At 39.2% G+C, this 16,960-nt stretch overlaps 2 protein-coding genes across 2 annotated transcripts in view; both read right to left on the bottom strand.

The window, feature by feature from the left end:
• LOC133440438 (zinc finger protein 391-like) overlaps window positions 1-16,960 on the bottom strand; it is a 133,437-nt gene that overhangs the window by 100,033 nt on the left and 16,444 nt on the right. The gene's annotated exons all lie outside the window — the stretch shown is intronic.
• On the bottom strand, window positions 9,933-11,044 carry LOC133441182 (zinc finger protein 248-like). The gene has a single exon (XM_061718582.1). The coding sequence runs from the start codon at window positions 10,842-10,844 to the stop codon at window positions 10,164-10,166; it is 681 nt and encodes a 226-aa protein (XP_061574566.1). The 5' UTR covers window positions 10,845-11,044; the 3' UTR covers window positions 9,933-10,163.

Below are 16,960 nucleotides of genomic sequence, written 5' to 3'. Positions count from 1 at the left end.
GCTAACACCCCATTTAGAAATGTTTCTCGAGGCATTTCGGAGTGGCAATCTTCCATCTTCGATGAATAAAGCTCTAACTATTTTACTGCCAAAACCAGGCAAAACCCCTAATAAGTGTGAAAATCTGAGACCAATAAGCCTCCTAAACTCGGACCTTAAAATATTATGTAAGCTTCTAGAAATTAGATTACAGAGAATTCTGCCAAAAATTGTAAATAGGGACCAAAATGGATTCATATCAGGAAGACAAGGTTTCCATAATGTCAGAAGAATACTGAATATAATTCACTATAAAAAAGATAAACCAGATACAGCCCTATTATTATTAGATGCCAAAAAGGCCTTTGATAGGGTCGAATGGCCTTATCTTTTCAATTTTTTAGAAAGATTTGGTTGTGGAAATATCTTTATTAAATGGGTGCAGGTCATATACAATAACTCTACAGCAGAAATTCTACGAACAGAAATATTTCAAAACCAATAAATGTTAACAAAGGATGTCGACAGGGCTGCCCTCTCTCACCCTTGTTATTCACATTAGCAATAGAACCGTTTGCAATAGCAAAACGTTCTCATCCACAGTTTTGCGGAATTACAGTAGGACCAGTAGAGCACAGAATTGACCTTTACGCGGACGATGTAATCTTATTTATGTCCTGTTTAAGGAAATCAATCCCAGAGCTGATACAGCTGATAAGAGCGTTTGGCGATATCTCAGGGTATAAAGTGAATCATACCAAATCCTCTATATTACTACTTAAAAGGTGACCTATTATGAAAAACACGTTTTTTCTTGTTTTAACATATATAAAGTGGTCTCCCCTCACCCTGCCAGCACAGGGGAGACAAAATACCATGAATTTCTGCAAGCTCTCTGACCCCCGCCGGACTGAGTCCCCAGTGTCACGTGGCCTTTTTTTGAGCCATTCTGAATCTGCGCCTAGGGTGACGTCACCATAGGCGCTCATTTCCATAGGTTCAGCCTCCGCTGCTGAAACCACGCCCACAACCAGCTCTCTGGCTCTGGCTGGAGCGGTCCATCCTTCAGCCAGTCGGACGCGGCACCGCAGCGCCGCGGATCCAGGTTAAATCATGCAGGTTCCCGGGTGATTTGGGAGCTGGGTCCTCGGGGGTCTGTCCCAGGCTGGACCAGCTTCACCCTTCGAGATTTTCAGCGAAATCTGTCGGTTTGATCCCCGATAACGGGCGATGCGCCGCGGATGCGCTCCGGAGCGGATCTGTGCGCCCGCCGTGGAGTTGCGGCGCCCGTCGCGCAGCATCCGCCGGGCAGATCCGGCTGAAATTCCGCTGGTCGGTCCCCGGGAGTCCCTGCTACCAGTCCAGGCGGGTTCCTGCGGTCCCGGCCGGTGGGAACCGGTCATATTTCCCGGTTAAAGCTGCGGTGATGCGCGCTGATCCAGCAGCGCTGCTCCCGGGCGCCTGGCTTGGCTCCGCGGCCAGCGTTCAGACTCCGCCGGGCAGATCCGGCTTAAATAGTGCATAAATGTTATTTATATACAACTCATATTTTATTTTTTTAACAATAAAGTTGCCATTTGTGAAAATTCAGTGTTGTATTTATTTACAGGCTCGGGCTGCTCTGGCGGAGCAGGTTTATTCTCCTCCCCTGCTACACGTCATTCAGGGAGCCAATCAGCACAGAGCCTCATTATCATACCCCCCCCCTTCCCTAAAAATGAGGCGCAGAAAAAGAGGTTAGAAGCGGTAAAACTAGTAACAGGGCCCACAGGCTGGATTTATGATTTATGTAGAAAAAACAAGCTTTAGATTGTTTTTAAGACATTCAAGGCCTGTTTAAAATATACATTAAATGCCATAATAGGTCTCCTTTAATTCAAATGAGAGGAAAAATCCAATAGCTGATGCAATTCAGTTCAATGTTGTGGACCAATTTAAATATTTGGGAATACGCATTGAAGTGAATTAATACTTAAACGAACCACAATCACTATCGCAATATACCCCAATTTGGGGTAATCAGTTCTTTGTACCAGGCAGGGCAGATGCAACATTCCAATTGTGGTTAACTAAGGGACTAAAAACAATTAAAAATCTATACACAACAAACTCAGATGATATGATGTCCTTAGAAGAACTAGTAGCTAAATATAATCTTAATAGAAAACATTTCTTCAAGTACCTTCAGCTTAGAAATTATGTCAAAATAAATCCAAGCAATGTACTTTCTAAACCCTGTAGCACAGAACTAGAAAAAATTGTAACAAAGAATTGTCTGAGAAAGGGTGCAATATCAGACATCTACAATTTGTTGATATCATTTTCAAGTGAGAACTCAACATATACCGGTAAGCTAAGGGCCTGGAAGGAAAACATCCAAACAGATATTACCAAGGAAGAGTGGGAAGCCGCATGTGCCAACGCTCATTCTGGATCCATAAATGCACGCCTTAGAATAATACAATATAAATGGTTAATGCGGATGTATGTGACACCGATGGATTTGAATAGATATGACCCGAATATACCAGACATATGCACAAAATGTACAGAAGATAGAGGAACACTATTTCACTGCCTTTGGCAGTGTAGAATAAATGGGGGCACCACGGGACACAGACGATGCAGCGTCTAAATAACACATGATTGCCGCGAAACTCTTTATTTCTTTTATGAATCACTAGATCTGCTTCCAGGACCTGTTGTCTTCATCCGGGGCTGTGTGTATAACAAATAAATCAGTTTGTAAACAAGACCTCTGAACTCATGACGATCTCATCTCATCTCTCCTAATATCTTCCGAAGGACTCCAAATGACACCAAACACCTCCGGGTGAGTATACGACCATAAAAAATGCCAGAAATAAGGTCCAGGTTGTAAAAAACCGAACTTTACCTTTAAGCTTGTTAAATGCCAAAAAATGTATTGCACTACTATGGAAAAGAAGGCATTAACCAAGTACCAGTCAATGGTTAAGACAAATGTTATCAACCCTACCGTTGGAAAGAATTACTTATATTCTGAAAGCCAAACAGCATGTATTTGAAGGTACATGGAAGCCATTTATTGAATATGTCAAGAACTCAGACTTAACAGAAAACCAAAATGATCACTAATTGTGGGTATGGTGTGTATGTTTGTTTATATGTATGTATGTATGTATGTATGTATGTATGTATGTATGTATGTATGTATGTATGTATGTATGTATGTATGTATGTATGTATGTATGTATGTATGTATGTATGTATGTATGAATTTATTTATTTATTTTTTCTCTGTTACTTTTAAAGCGCGTAGCTTATCATTATTATTACTATTATTTCACAATCCATTACATTGTGTTCATAATCTGTCTAATAACAAGAGAAGCATATTGTTCATTTTGTGTTTTTATTGTGATTGTTTTGTTTTAAGCTGGTTTTTTTTGTTGCTATATTTGGCAGCTAATCTATAAGAAAAGACATGGCCATGACTAGACTATACATGACATGATTGTTTTTACTGTGATTGTCTTGTGCTGCTATAAAACTCAAATAAAGATATTGTGGAAAAAATAAATTAATAAAATATATTGTAAATCTAACAGCGGTCTGTCTATAGGAGATGACCCGCTCACTCAGGTTACATCAACAACCTTCCTTGGTGTAATTATCCATGAAAGTTTAAGCTGGAAAAACCACATCAACCATGTCTGTAAAAAAATATCTAAATCTATTGGTATTATTGGCAAATTCCGTAGTTTGGTGAATTAAAATTGTCTCCCAACTCTTTACTATAGCTTTATATATCCATATCTCATTTACTGTAATAGTATTTGGGGAGCTAGCTACAACACACATCTACATAAACTTCACATGTAAAAAAAAGATTCTGCAGGATTGCCACACACAGTAATTGGTCTGCTCATTCTGCCCCTCTTTTCAAACAACTCAATACTTTACCCATCTTTAAGTTAAATACATATCAAACCTGCAATTTTATTTTCAAAGTATTGTTCCTGCCAGTTTCATTTTCTTTGCCATGTAAAGATTGTTTTCACTTCAACAGTGATATGCACCATTTTAATACAAGACAGGCTAATCATTTAAATCTCCTGAAGTTCCGTACTGGTTTGTGTCAGTTCTCCATCAGATACAGTTATGGAACACCTACAGCAATCTCGTCTACCTCTACTTCATTCAATCATTTTAAACGTAAACTCAGGACACATTTAATTGATCAAATTACCTAATGATATTTCTAGATGTGTTATTTTTTCTTTAATCATGTAGATACCATGTATTCTATTCATGCTGCTGTTTATTTGCTTTGTTTTGTTTTTAGACTGCAATCATGTATTCTGCATATTTTAAATCTTTGTACAATATTTTGCTGTATTTTACAGGTAGAGGCCTCGTATAAGCCCCTTGGGCTTTTTGCCTCAGCCTAGCACATTACCAATCTCTCTTTTACATTTGTATGTTACTTGTTCTGTTTTTATACTGTGCTGAATAAATTAATCTAAAAAAACCGGTGATCTGCATCTTTTCTACAGAATAAAAGATTAAGTGTAAAGTATGAAATATGAGTCTGGTCCAGAGTGTGAATGGAGCATGAAAGGCAGCACCAAGTAAACAGAACAACAAGTTAGTTCGGGATGTTTCCGAATCCCACATCAGCAGCTGCTTGAGCTGGGGAGTTTCCCATTTAGTTGGTTTGCTTCATCACCACGGCTTTTAACTGGAAACAAAGGGATCTTGTAGGAGTCATACTCATGTGTTCATTCATTCAACTTTCCAGGGTTACGTACCGACTCTGTGGAGTCTGATTTCAGGTTTCCAGGCGAGGTCCAACAGTCTGCGCTGACGGTCGAGCTCTTCTTCATACTCCAAGATGCTTTTTTCAAACACTGACAATATTTCTACAGCAGCTGCTGTTAGTCGCTGACCGATAAACTCTCTCAGATGATTCACCTTAGACATTGTTGAAGAGGAAAAAGAAAGGAAACAACAGAACCGTCCTCTCCTTCTTCTTCTCTAGGTTTAATGGCGGATCACAACCAACGTTATTAGGTTCTACCGCCACCTGCTGTACCGGAGTGTGTAACATCAGGATCATTATTACACCAGGTTACAGTCTAACTTAAAGGGGGAAAAAAGGAAATACCTAAATAAAATAAGATAACCACATTTAAATCTTATTATCTATCCCTGCATCTTTAAGAAAGACAAGGATTTCCTTATAACAATCCCTCATCACCTCACTCCTCCCTAATAACCTACTAAACTCCATTCCCGTCCCAGCTCGTACATCCTGTCTCTTAAAGCATTCCTTTCTACCTCATACTTGCCACATTTAAGAATCACATGCTCTACATTCTCTGTGACATCACACTCATCACATTTATCAGACACGGACTTTGACATTAAATACAGAGTTGATTTTAAACTAGTATGACCTAATCTTAATCTAGAAATGATGACTTCCTCTCTCCTACACTTTCCTTTGAAAACCTTCACGTTAATTGACTTCTGTATGTTATAAAAATGTCTCCCTTTTACACCGTTGTCCCACACCTTCTGCCATGAATCCCTCACTGCCTTTCTAATTCATGATTTTGCTTCACCTTTACCAAAAGGAATTTCCACAATTACCTCACTACTCAGTTTCAATGCTCTTTTATCAATATTGGCCCGGTTTCCCAGATCAGTTAAGTAGTTCTTAACAGCAAAAGACTTCTTTCAAACCTTCTTAAGGAGCCTGTGAAAGAAAATCGCGTTTCCCAGAGTTGCTCTTAGCTTAAGTATCTCTTTCATTAAGAAGGAAATGAAAGATGCTGCTGACCCAGTCTTTACAACCATCTTAGTGAACAAAGACTCACAGATCCAGCCGCGTCAGGCAAATCAATATCACACCAAGCAATGAGATATTAAAACAATGCATCCCGCACAAATTTTGATCTATTTCATACTTTAGATTTATATTGTTTAGCATTCATTGGTGACAGCAAAGGGGAAAAAAAAAAGAAAAATAAGGAATAACAAGTGTGTTCCTGTATATGCTTTATGCATTACGCACAAATAAAACGATCATCATGAATATCATGTATTTGATAATTTGGCTGCTATACAGCATGTTCTCGCTGCAAATCAACCGGACGAAGCAGAACTGTTTTTATGAACGCATTCGTGCGTCAGCACTTCAGTCCCCTGGACGTGCTGTCGGACCGGGCTGTCCAGGCAGCCGTGACACCGATCCTCCTGCCCGAGCACCTACATGTGTGATGACAGGGAATTAGTGCATTGAGCAGCAGCGCTGCGGCTCCACCAGTGTTGTGCTAGTTACTGAAAAATTTACCGTTACTAGTTACTTCATTAAAAAGTAACTCAGTAACTCAGCTACTTAGACCAAAAAGTAATGCTTTACTATGAAAAGTAACTTTTTAGTTACTTTAAATAAAAACATTATTTTAAATGCTCCCATGTCATGGCCCTCTAGCCTTCATTTCAGCAGGTACTGTATGGATTTGCATTGTGCATCATTTCTGCATGCTAAACAGTCTCCCCGCTTCTTCACTTCCTGTGTCAATAACGTTGGTTGCTTAGCAACAAGCTGAGAACGGCCAATGAGCTTCAGCAGCAGCTGAAGAACAGGAGCCTTTGATGAATAGTTCATTAAAGTCCTCAAATATAATAACCAATGGTAGCATGTCGGTTTATAAGAATCTTTTTTCCCAGAAGAAAAAAGAGCGAAGACAACGACCCCTAACTATTTTCTTCTCTTGAAAAAACACAGCTACACCGCGGCTTTAGGATAAAAAGACGCTACAGAGTCAGGATGCAGCGGCATCAGAAGAGCAGTGGAATACGTGCGAGGCGGTGCTGATCTCTGCAATTTGAAGCCCTCTAGAATTGTAAAAAGAATTTCACTTATCACGGGTTCTTTTTGGAACATAACCCCTGCGAAAAAACAGGGATTGCTGTAATTCCACGTTGCAAAACTCGCCTTCTTTTGGCCATGACCGTCATGTTTTTGAACGCACACACACTACGTTTCCTCTGGTTTCCTGTGATGGGACAAAAAGCTTCACTGTAGCCAGAAATAACGGAGTAACGCACCGTTTGGTAACGGTAATTGGGAACGGGAATTTAAAAAGTAATGCGTTAGTATTAGTTACCCCAGAACTAACGGCGTTACTGTAACCCGTTACTATAACGTTAGTCCCAACACTGGTCTCCAAACATCCGCAAATACAACGTTGATAAATGCAATAGTGAAAACGGTCAAGCAGCTAAATAAACTTCAGAATATTTTTTTGAGGTGAAGGATTCTGTTTTACTAGTCAGGAGGATACAATGTGGTCCTATATGCTGAATGATCGTTAAGTTAATTTCTCCTTTCGTCCATCTTTCACATTTAATAAAAACAATACATTTCCTCATTATTCTCTTACCAAAACTACTTCTTATTTAGTTGCAGTCTTGTTTTCATCATGAAAAAGGGTCATTGAATTATATTAATCATCTTATTTTTTCATTATAACGCACAGGCAGCAGGGAATTAGTGCGTTAGGCAGCAGTGCCGCGTGTGAAAATGCGCTGATAGTGATCGGGGATCGATTTGCCTGGCATCGATTGATTTGGTTTCAGAACCGGACAGCTCCTCCAAAGAGCTTCTGAAAGAGAGAAACTAAAGGACGGTGTTAAGAAGTCATCTGGGAAACACCCGTATCTTAGGGTACCTTCTTAGTTGAAACCTTCTTTGAACCTCTCTTAAATCCTTAAAGGGAACCCTGCATATTAAGACATGTAGTCCCTAATTAGCCACAATTGTTCTCTTATACTAAAATATGTTGTTAGAAACACATAAAATAATCTAATTGCTTTAAAAATCTACAATGTTTATTACATATTTTGACCTGCGGGAGGCGCCATGTTTTACCTGCGCAATGTATTCTGGGGGCGATGACGTACGACGGTGGCTCTGGGAAGATAAGCCCCGTTAATTTAACTGGGACAGGTATCTAAAACATAGTTGAGCAGCTCTCTCCCGGCCGTGGAGGCTGACGAGGGAGCCCATAAGACGTCTCGGTTCAGGCAAACTGGATCAAAGTTCTGTGATGCACGGGAGATCTGCAAAAATGATCAATGTTGTGCGCATCTTACCAGTGCATTAGGCTCCTGCGTAGACGGCGTAGCCTACGGCGTAGCCGGCGTGGGCTACGCCGTAGCCTGCGTGGGCTACGCCGTAGCCTGCGTAGCCGGGGCTCTACAGCCCGCAGCGCTCCGCCACCCGCTCTCCGCTCTCGCTACCGCCGCCGGGATGGAGACGCCGGTGAGCAATATGCACGTTTGAGTGGGCATAGCCCCCCCCTCTCCCCCCTAAAACCGGCCTCGGTGCTGGGTGATGACAGACCCGAAGCTGAGGGGACTGGCCCGGGACTTTGACGAAACGGGAGGCGCAGACTTCGCTTCAAATAGGCAAGAACATCTTTATTTTATTTAATGACGGCAGATCTGGCTGGGGTTTTTATTGTAGCATCGGCTATCTGCTGGTTGAAACGTGTGGTCGGTTAGTCTATCTGAGTTTTATGGTGTTTTTATAGTTCATGCTGTATGGGGCTGCACTTTTTTTTAATTTTTTTTTTACTTTTTTGTAGGTGCGCCGTCACCTTAATGTTCAGCTGTGTTTTCATCTGTGTTTCTGGTGCGCCGTCATCTGTTTAGCTGTGTTTTCATCTGTTTCTGGGTGTCAGAACAGTGGACGGGGGCTAGCAGGTGCCACCGTCTGACGTCACTACCCAGAATGTAAAAAACAATGGCGACCTACATGTTAAATTATATTTTCAAATTTTATAAAAACAAAGACATCAACAAGGTTTTTTATATCACATTGTTATAATTGATACCAACATTTATCTTTTAAGACCTACATGTCTTAATATGCAGGGTTCCTTTTAAGAGAGGTTGGATCTGGGAAACCCGGCCATTTTCATTAAACCTTCTCCAGAGACCAACAGAGCAGATCATCTTTTTTTAACCCACATCAACTCCATGGTTCCTGACACAGTGGATTCCTATCAGTTTTCCTACCGTGCCAACAGATCAGTGGATGAAGCGATGGCTTCGGCTTCACTTCACCTTCCAACACCTGGACAGGATGAACACCTATGCACGGCTTCTGTCCCTGGATGTGTCATTTGATGAAGCCAAGACCAGTGAAATAACAATTTGGATAAATATGACGTGATTGAGGAAGTTGAGGATAAAGGACAAAAGTGCATCTCCACTTTTCAACTTCATTTGATGACATTTCCCTTCCAACATTGTTTTCTGAGCTAAATGGTTGTTCTGATCACGCTGTAGCAATAATCTGCGTCACTGACAACTTTCCTCTTGTGGGTGCACTAAAGTCTTTTTTCATTTGTGTTTTTATTATTATTATTACGATTGATTGTTCACGCTTGGTTTATGTTGAGCTTTTATAACTCACCACCAGGGGGCACTGCTGCTCTTTCTACATATGGAGAGTGTAATATAATATTCCAGAATTATAAACAATAAAATAATTCATTCATCTAAAATGAAAACTTAATTACATTTTTCATGATTATTTCTGACTAAATATGAGTTGAAGTAAAAAGACATTTACTCCTAAACGGATGTCTGATATAAAAGGGTTAAATCCAAAGTCTGTCCTCTTCCTGGAATCTGATCCCGACGTAGATGGAGAGAGTTTAACAACATGGAGCTGCAGATTAACTTTACAAAGAGAATGTGAGTGAAGAAGAAACAGACGGGAAAAAGGGCGTGTGAGAGAGGCTTTGTAAAAATAAATAAAAAATAACGAAATAAACTGTCATGTTTAAAGAAACTTCAGCACATACTAACAGCTCTTTATTTGCACCGTGGAGACAGCAAGTTACCAACAGCAACAAATAATACAATTTTAAGAAGGAACAGGGATTCAAACAACTCAATGCAGAACTTTAAAAAAAGTACACAACCACATCGTTCCCTCTGTGTCAAGTTGACGGAGAAGCATAAATCCAGGTTGAACCTGCAACCCTTGTGGGGAGGGGATTAGGATCATCAGCCACAGGAGGTGGTGGTTGGACTTCTGCGGGTTCTTCTTCTGTGGGTCAGACAGGAGTGGACAGCTGCCCCCGGAGGACGACAACATGAGCTTCATTTGTCACGATTCACTTCTCCTCCAGGTGATTTTTCATGTGTCTCAGCAAATCAATTCTGCGGCTAAAACCTTTGTTGCACGTCTTGCACAAATATAGATTATCGCCCGTGTGCGTGGTTATGTGCCGTTTAAGGGCTGATGATTCAGTAAAGGTTTTTCCGCAGGTGTTGCACAGGTACGGCCTTTCGCCCGTGTGGGTCCTCGAGTGAACCACCAGGGTGGAACGTAGCCTGTAACTTTTTCCACATGTTTTGCAGATGTAGGGCTTCTCGCCCGTGTGCGTGTATATGTGATTTTTAAGAAGTGATGAGTGTCCAAACGATTTTCCGCAGGTGTTGCACAGGTACGGCTTTTCGCCGGTGTGGGTCCTCGAGTGACCCACCAGGTGGGAACGTTGCCTGTAACTTTTTCCACATGTATTGCAGATGTAGGGCTTCTCGCCCGTGTGCGTGTATATGTGCCGTTTAAGATTTGATAATGTAGTAAAGGTTTTGTCGCAGGTGTTGCACAGGTACGGCCTTTCGCCAGTGTGGATCTTCATGTGATCCATTAAATTACAACTTTTACTGAAATCTTCCCTGCAAGTGCTGAAAGAAAATACTTTTTTCCCCGTGTGGGTCCTGGTCAGCTTTGATTTACAGTTGCTGTCTGACGGGACAGCAGCATCTTCGTGGTCACCGTGTCGTCTCATTGGCTCCGGATCTGCAGTTTTACTGGAGTCTGAGCGTAAACTTTCAGTCCCTTCCGCATCATTGTTTTGAGCTTCAGGAGAAGTGTGCAACAGCAGCTGGCCACAGTTTGGTCCTGGTTCACCATTTTCAAATTTCACATCAGGGACATTGACCAATGAGACATCCACCTCCAGTTCTGTAGTCTGTGGATGCCCTGGTTCCTCCTGGTCCGGGCTGCAGCTCCTCTCCAGGTTATCCAGGTGCTGGTCACTGAAAACCCCGTCCTCCTCCATCTTACAAACATTTTCTTGTGGGAGTTCTGGAATTACAAAAAGGGACAAAAAGATAGGATTTTAACAAGTCAAAATTGCTTCCCAGTGTTTGGTTGTATTTGTGAGGTTTAAACTTTGTCCTGAATCTTCAGTCTTCCTCTTCATATATGTAGTATATATTTGAAAACAAGTGCATTACTCTGTGTGACCTTTAGGCGGCACTGTGACTGTACTCTTGTGTTACTGCGTTGGTATCGAGACAGTTGAAGAATAAAGTTGTTGTTCTAGAAATGGCTTCTTCCGCGTCATATATAACGATCTAAATACAAGTACTGCATATGAACACCTATATGAACATCCTCCAACCATCGTGTTTTTTTCCAGTGTCATCTCACATCTTACAAGTTCTAGTTCTAAGTATTAGAGTGTATAACAAAATAAATGTTGACCGGTTTGAGAAGCAGGTTGATGACATCCTATGGGATGATGGATACACCCATGATGATGTTGAACAAGCATATCAGTCATTTTTCAAGTCTTTCAACAGGTACTTTCCTCTTCCTCGTCAGCAAAAAAGCAAACAAGGTCTCTGCATTTAGAAAACCCTGGTTTACACCAGATCTCCATAAGTCTCTGAAAGCTAAGAATAGATTGTATAAAAAAATCATCAGTAATCCATCCCCAATTAATAAAGCAAATTATAAGACATTTCGTAACAATTATAATCATCTTGTTAGAACTGCCAAGAAAAAGTACCTTTCCGACAAATTCAATGAGGCTTCTAATAACATAAAAACTACCTGGGGAGTCATTAACCAGCTTCTAAATATGAATAAGTCTACAACCACTCTTCCATCTCAATTTGTTGATGAAAATCGAGTCTACTCTGACCCATCTGACATTGCATATGTTTTTAAGAATTATTTTGTTAATATTGGTACAGTTCTTTCAGAAAGGATAACTCCTATAGCCGGGTCTCCATCTGAGTTTCTGACAGGTTCCTATCCTTCTATTCAGAGCTTCAAGCCTCCTACAGAGAAGGAAATCTTGGACATAATTATGTGCCTGAAAGACTCAGCTGCTGGTCATGATGAGGTCAGATCTAACTTAATTATGAAAACTAGACATTCAATTGCTAAGCCTTTTACCCATATTTTCACCAAATCTCTAGAAACTGGAATAATACCCAATTACCTCAAAATTGCCAAAGTAGTCCCTGTTTACAAATCTGGAGAGCATAGTGTATTTAGTAACTACCGGCCCGTTTCTGTTCTCCCAGGTTTCTCAAAGATCTGTGAGAAATCTGTGAGAGATCTGATATGTTGTAAAAAAGATTCTGCAGGATTGCCACACACAGTAATTGGTCTGCTCATTCTGCCCCTCTTTTCAAACAACTCAATATTTTACCCGTCTTTAAGTTAAATACATATCAAACCTGAAATTTTATTTTCAAAGTATTGTTCCTGCCAGTTTCATTTTCTTTGCCATGTAAAGATTTTTTCAGTTCAACAGTGATATGCACCATTTTAATACAAGACAGGCTAATCATTTAAATCTCCAGAAGTTCCGTACTGGTTTGTGTCAGTTCTCCATCAGATACAGTTATGGAACACCTACAGCAATCTCGTCTACCTCTACTTCATTCAATCATTTTAAACGTAAGCTCAGGACACATTTAATTGATCACATTACCTAATGATATTTCTAGATTTGTTATTTTTTCTTTAATCATGTAGATACCATGTATTCTATTCATGCTGCTGTTTATTTGCTTTGTCTTTGTTTTTAGACTGCAATCATGTATTCTGTATATTTTAAATCTTTGTACAATCTTTTGCTGTATTTTACAGGTAGAGGCCTCGTATAAGCCCCTTGGGCTTTTTGCCTCAGCCTAGCACATTACCAATCTCTCTTTTACATTTGTATGTTACTTGTTCTGTTTTTTATACTGTGCTGAATAAATAAATCTAAAAAAACAGTGATCTGCACCTTTTCTACAGAATAAAGGATTAAGTGTAAAGTGTGAAATATCAGTCTGGTCCAGAGTGTGAATGGAGCATGAAAGGCAGCACCAAGTAAACAGAACAACAAGTTAGTTCGGGATGTTTCCGAATCCCACATCAGCAGCTGCTTGAGCTGGGGAGTTTCCCATTTAGTTGGTTTGCTTCATCACCACGGCTTTTAACTGGAAACAAAGGGATCTTGTAGGAGTCATACTCATGTGTTCATTCATTCAACTTTCCAGGGTTACGTACCGACTCTGTGGAGTCTGATTTCAGGTTTCCAGGCGAGGTCCAACAGTCTGCGCTGACGGTCGAGCTCTTCTTCATACTCCAAGATGCTTTTTTCAAACACTGACAATATTTCTACAGCAGCTGCTGTTAGTCGCTGACCGATAAACTCTCTCAGATGATTCACCTTAGACATTGTTGAAGAGGAAAAACAAAGGAAACAACAGAACCGTCCTCTCCTTCTTCTTCTCTAGGTTTAATGGCGGATCACAACCAACGTTATTAGGTTCTACCGCCACCTGCTGTACCGGAGTGTGTAACATCAGGATCATTATTACACCAGGTTACAGTCTAACTTAAAGGGGGAAAAAAGGAAATACCTAAATAAAATAAGATAACCACATTTAAATCTTATTATCTATCCCTGCATCTTTAAGAAAGACAAGGATTTCCTTATAACAATCCCTCATCACCTCACTCCTCCCTAATAACCTACTAAACTCCATTCCCGTCCCAGCTCGTACATCCTGTCTCTTAAAGCGTTCCTTTCTACCTCATACTTGCCACATTTAAGAATCACATGCTCTACATTCTCTGTGACATCACACTCATCACATTTATCACACACGGACTTTGACATTAAATACAGAGTTGATTTTAAACTAGTATGACCTAATCTTAATCTAGAAATGATGACTTCCTCTCTCCTACACTTTCCTTTGAAAACCTTCACGTTAATTGACTTCTGTATGTTATAAAAATGTCTCCCTTTTACACCGTTGTCCCACACCTTCTGCCATGAATCCCTCACTGTCTTTCTAATTCATGATTTTGCTTCACCTTTACCAAAAGGAATTTCCATAATTACCTCACTACTCAATTTCAATGCTCTTTTAGCAATATTGTCTGCTTTCTCATTGCCATCAACACCCATGTGGGCAGGAACCCAACAAAACTGCACAGTAATTCCAGTTCTGCATAACCTCCACAACACCATTAATATTTCCAACACTAGATCTTCTCTTGTTGTTTTATTTGAAGTCAAACTCTGAAGGGCTGCAGTGGAGTCTGAACAAATGACATAGTTCCTTCTCGCAGTTACAGTAAGTATTTCATTTACCAACTAAAGTAATTAGAACAAAATGCATACAACATTCTTTCCATCACTGGTTTACTACTACTTCTGTAATTTAGTAGACGCTTTTATCCAAAGTGATTTACATCTGAGAAAACAACACAAGCAAGAAGGTTTAGAAAGAGTTTTATTTTTTCCGACACAATGAGAGCTGACACAATTTATATGATAAGCTTCTGATTGTTAATATCAATATATAAAATACAAATATTTTTTAATTCACGTGTTCTTTATTTTTTGTCATAAAACATTTATGATTTTAAGAAACTTTTATTGCAATGGGCTTCAAAATAATACACATGGTAAGTCTTTGAGACATCAAAACATTTAAATATCAAACTGATCAAACTATCAAACTGATTTTGGTGTGAAATATATAGATATACAAGACTCATTTAAAGCTGCAGTTTCCAACATTTAACCACTAGAGGGAATAAAGATCCCAAACTAACCCCCAAACTCAGAATGACGGTTCATTCATGCATGAATCACCCACAGGTTTTCTGCAGGGGTTTGAAGCCTCTTTTTCCTCGTATTGTGGCAGGTTGGAATTATATAAAGCAAGAAGTTTAATGCGTAATTAGGGGCGTGGCCTTTTGATTGGCATTAATTTGTCCAACCTGTAAATAAATACTTTTTCTAGGATCTTAGAAAATGTTGGGAGTAAAGAATCAGGCCTGTAATTAGTGAATTGGTGTCTGTCTCCAGTTCTGTACAGTGGGATGACTTTTGCAGTTCTTTTTTTGTTTTTGGAAATGTCCCAGTTCTGAGCGACTGATTACAGCTGTATGTCAGTTAACAATCCATCAATAACCTTTTTGACTATTGTCATATCACCACAGTCAGTTGACACCTTGTTTTTACATTTACTTACAATATCTATGATTTCTCTCTCCTCCACAGCTGTGAGAAACATTGAATCTGGATTTCTACTTATTCATGTTTCCTTCCATCCATCAGCTGATCCAGGATCACACATTTTTCTGCCAGCTTTGGTCCAACACTCACAAAATACCTGTTAAAATTATTAACCACCTCATTCATATCATCAATGACTTCATCGTTATTGGTTAAATATTGTGGATAATTAGTCTGTCTTGAACTTTTCCTTATGGCATCGTTGAGTTTTTATTATTATTATTATTAAGATAGATTGTTCACTCTTGGGTTTATGTTGAGCTTTTATAACTCACCACCAGGGGGCACTGCTGCTCTTTCTACATATGGAGAGTGTAATATTCCAGAATTATAAACAATAAAATAATTCATCCATCTAAAATGAAAACTTAATTACATTTTCATGATTATTTCTGACTAAATATGAGTTGAGGTAAAAAGACATTTACTTCTAAACGGATGTCTGATATAAAAGAGTTAAATCCAAAGTCTGTCCTCTTCCTGGAATCTGATCCCGATGATCCTCCCTCTTGTTCCTGCTCTCCAACCTGCAGATCTGCAGCTTCAACACGGATCTCAACATCAGCTTTATAATAAATCATGTGTCAAACGAGTTGTAAATCTAGTACAACTTGATTCAATAATATTGTTAATTTCATATTATTTAAATAATATGATTGATTGTATACATTTTGTAGAATCCCCGACTGATGACGTTTGACTATTTAACTGATGGTTCACAGATGTTTTTATTCCTTCAATGTAAAATCACTGCAAACACACTGTAAGAGCTATAAAGGAATAAAATAAAACAATGTTACTCTTACTACATACAAGTTTCATCCAACTCAAATACAATGTCAATGTCAATGTCAATTTTATTTATATGTCACATTTAAAAACGACCGAGGTCGACCAAAGTGCTGTACAGTATACAGTAAAATGAAACAATACCAAAAGAAAATACAGTACAAAGTGTAGAAAACAATAAAATCACTAACATGTTAGAATGATCAATAAAATAGTAATAAAAAATAGAAAATAGAAAATAGACGGCAAAGAACAGACACACAAAGTGCACAATCACTTCTCACAGATGTAGCAACTAATTTACCGTACACTAAAAACCAAAGAAAATAAATAGGTTTTCAAAAAAGACTTAAAAAAATAACAGGCCAACACAGCAGCTCGCTGGGTCGGCAAAACCGTTAACCACAATACATGACAGTAACAGACAACCAAACTCAATATATACATAAATACTGTATATCATTTACAAAGAAAACAAACCTTGTATCAGCCAGGTGCTTTTTGTGTCGGTTAGGCACACTTTAGCACTCCCAACACTAGTTTAGTCTTGCAGAAAACGTTTCTACAGCCTTTAAACATTAACCGTTAAAGACCAGAGCGCTGATGTTTACAAGTTACAAGAGATGCCTTCAAAATTAAAGCACTAAATATTGGTCTTAATATATAACAAAATAAAAGCCTGGCTCCAAACAATGTCAATAAGAAAACAAACACAAAAACACATTTACAGAAATACTCATATTAAAGGTCATCTACACATTTGATTAAATATTGTTAAAATTTCATATTAT

The sequence above is a fragment of the Cololabis saira genome, chromosome 3 (genome assembly GCF_033807715.1).
Source record: "Cololabis saira isolate AMF1-May2022 chromosome 3, fColSai1.1, whole genome shotgun sequence".
In the NCBI taxonomy this organism is placed as follows: domain Eukaryota; kingdom Metazoa; phylum Chordata; class Actinopteri; order Beloniformes; family Belonidae; genus Cololabis; species Cololabis saira.
This window is presented reverse-complemented; position numbering and strand designations above follow the sequence as displayed.

Coding starts and splice junctions, on each gene's coding strand:
- LOC133441182 (XM_061718582.1), bottom strand. CDS start 10,844: ATGAGACGACACGGTGACCACGAAGATGCTGCTGTCCCGTCAGACAGC.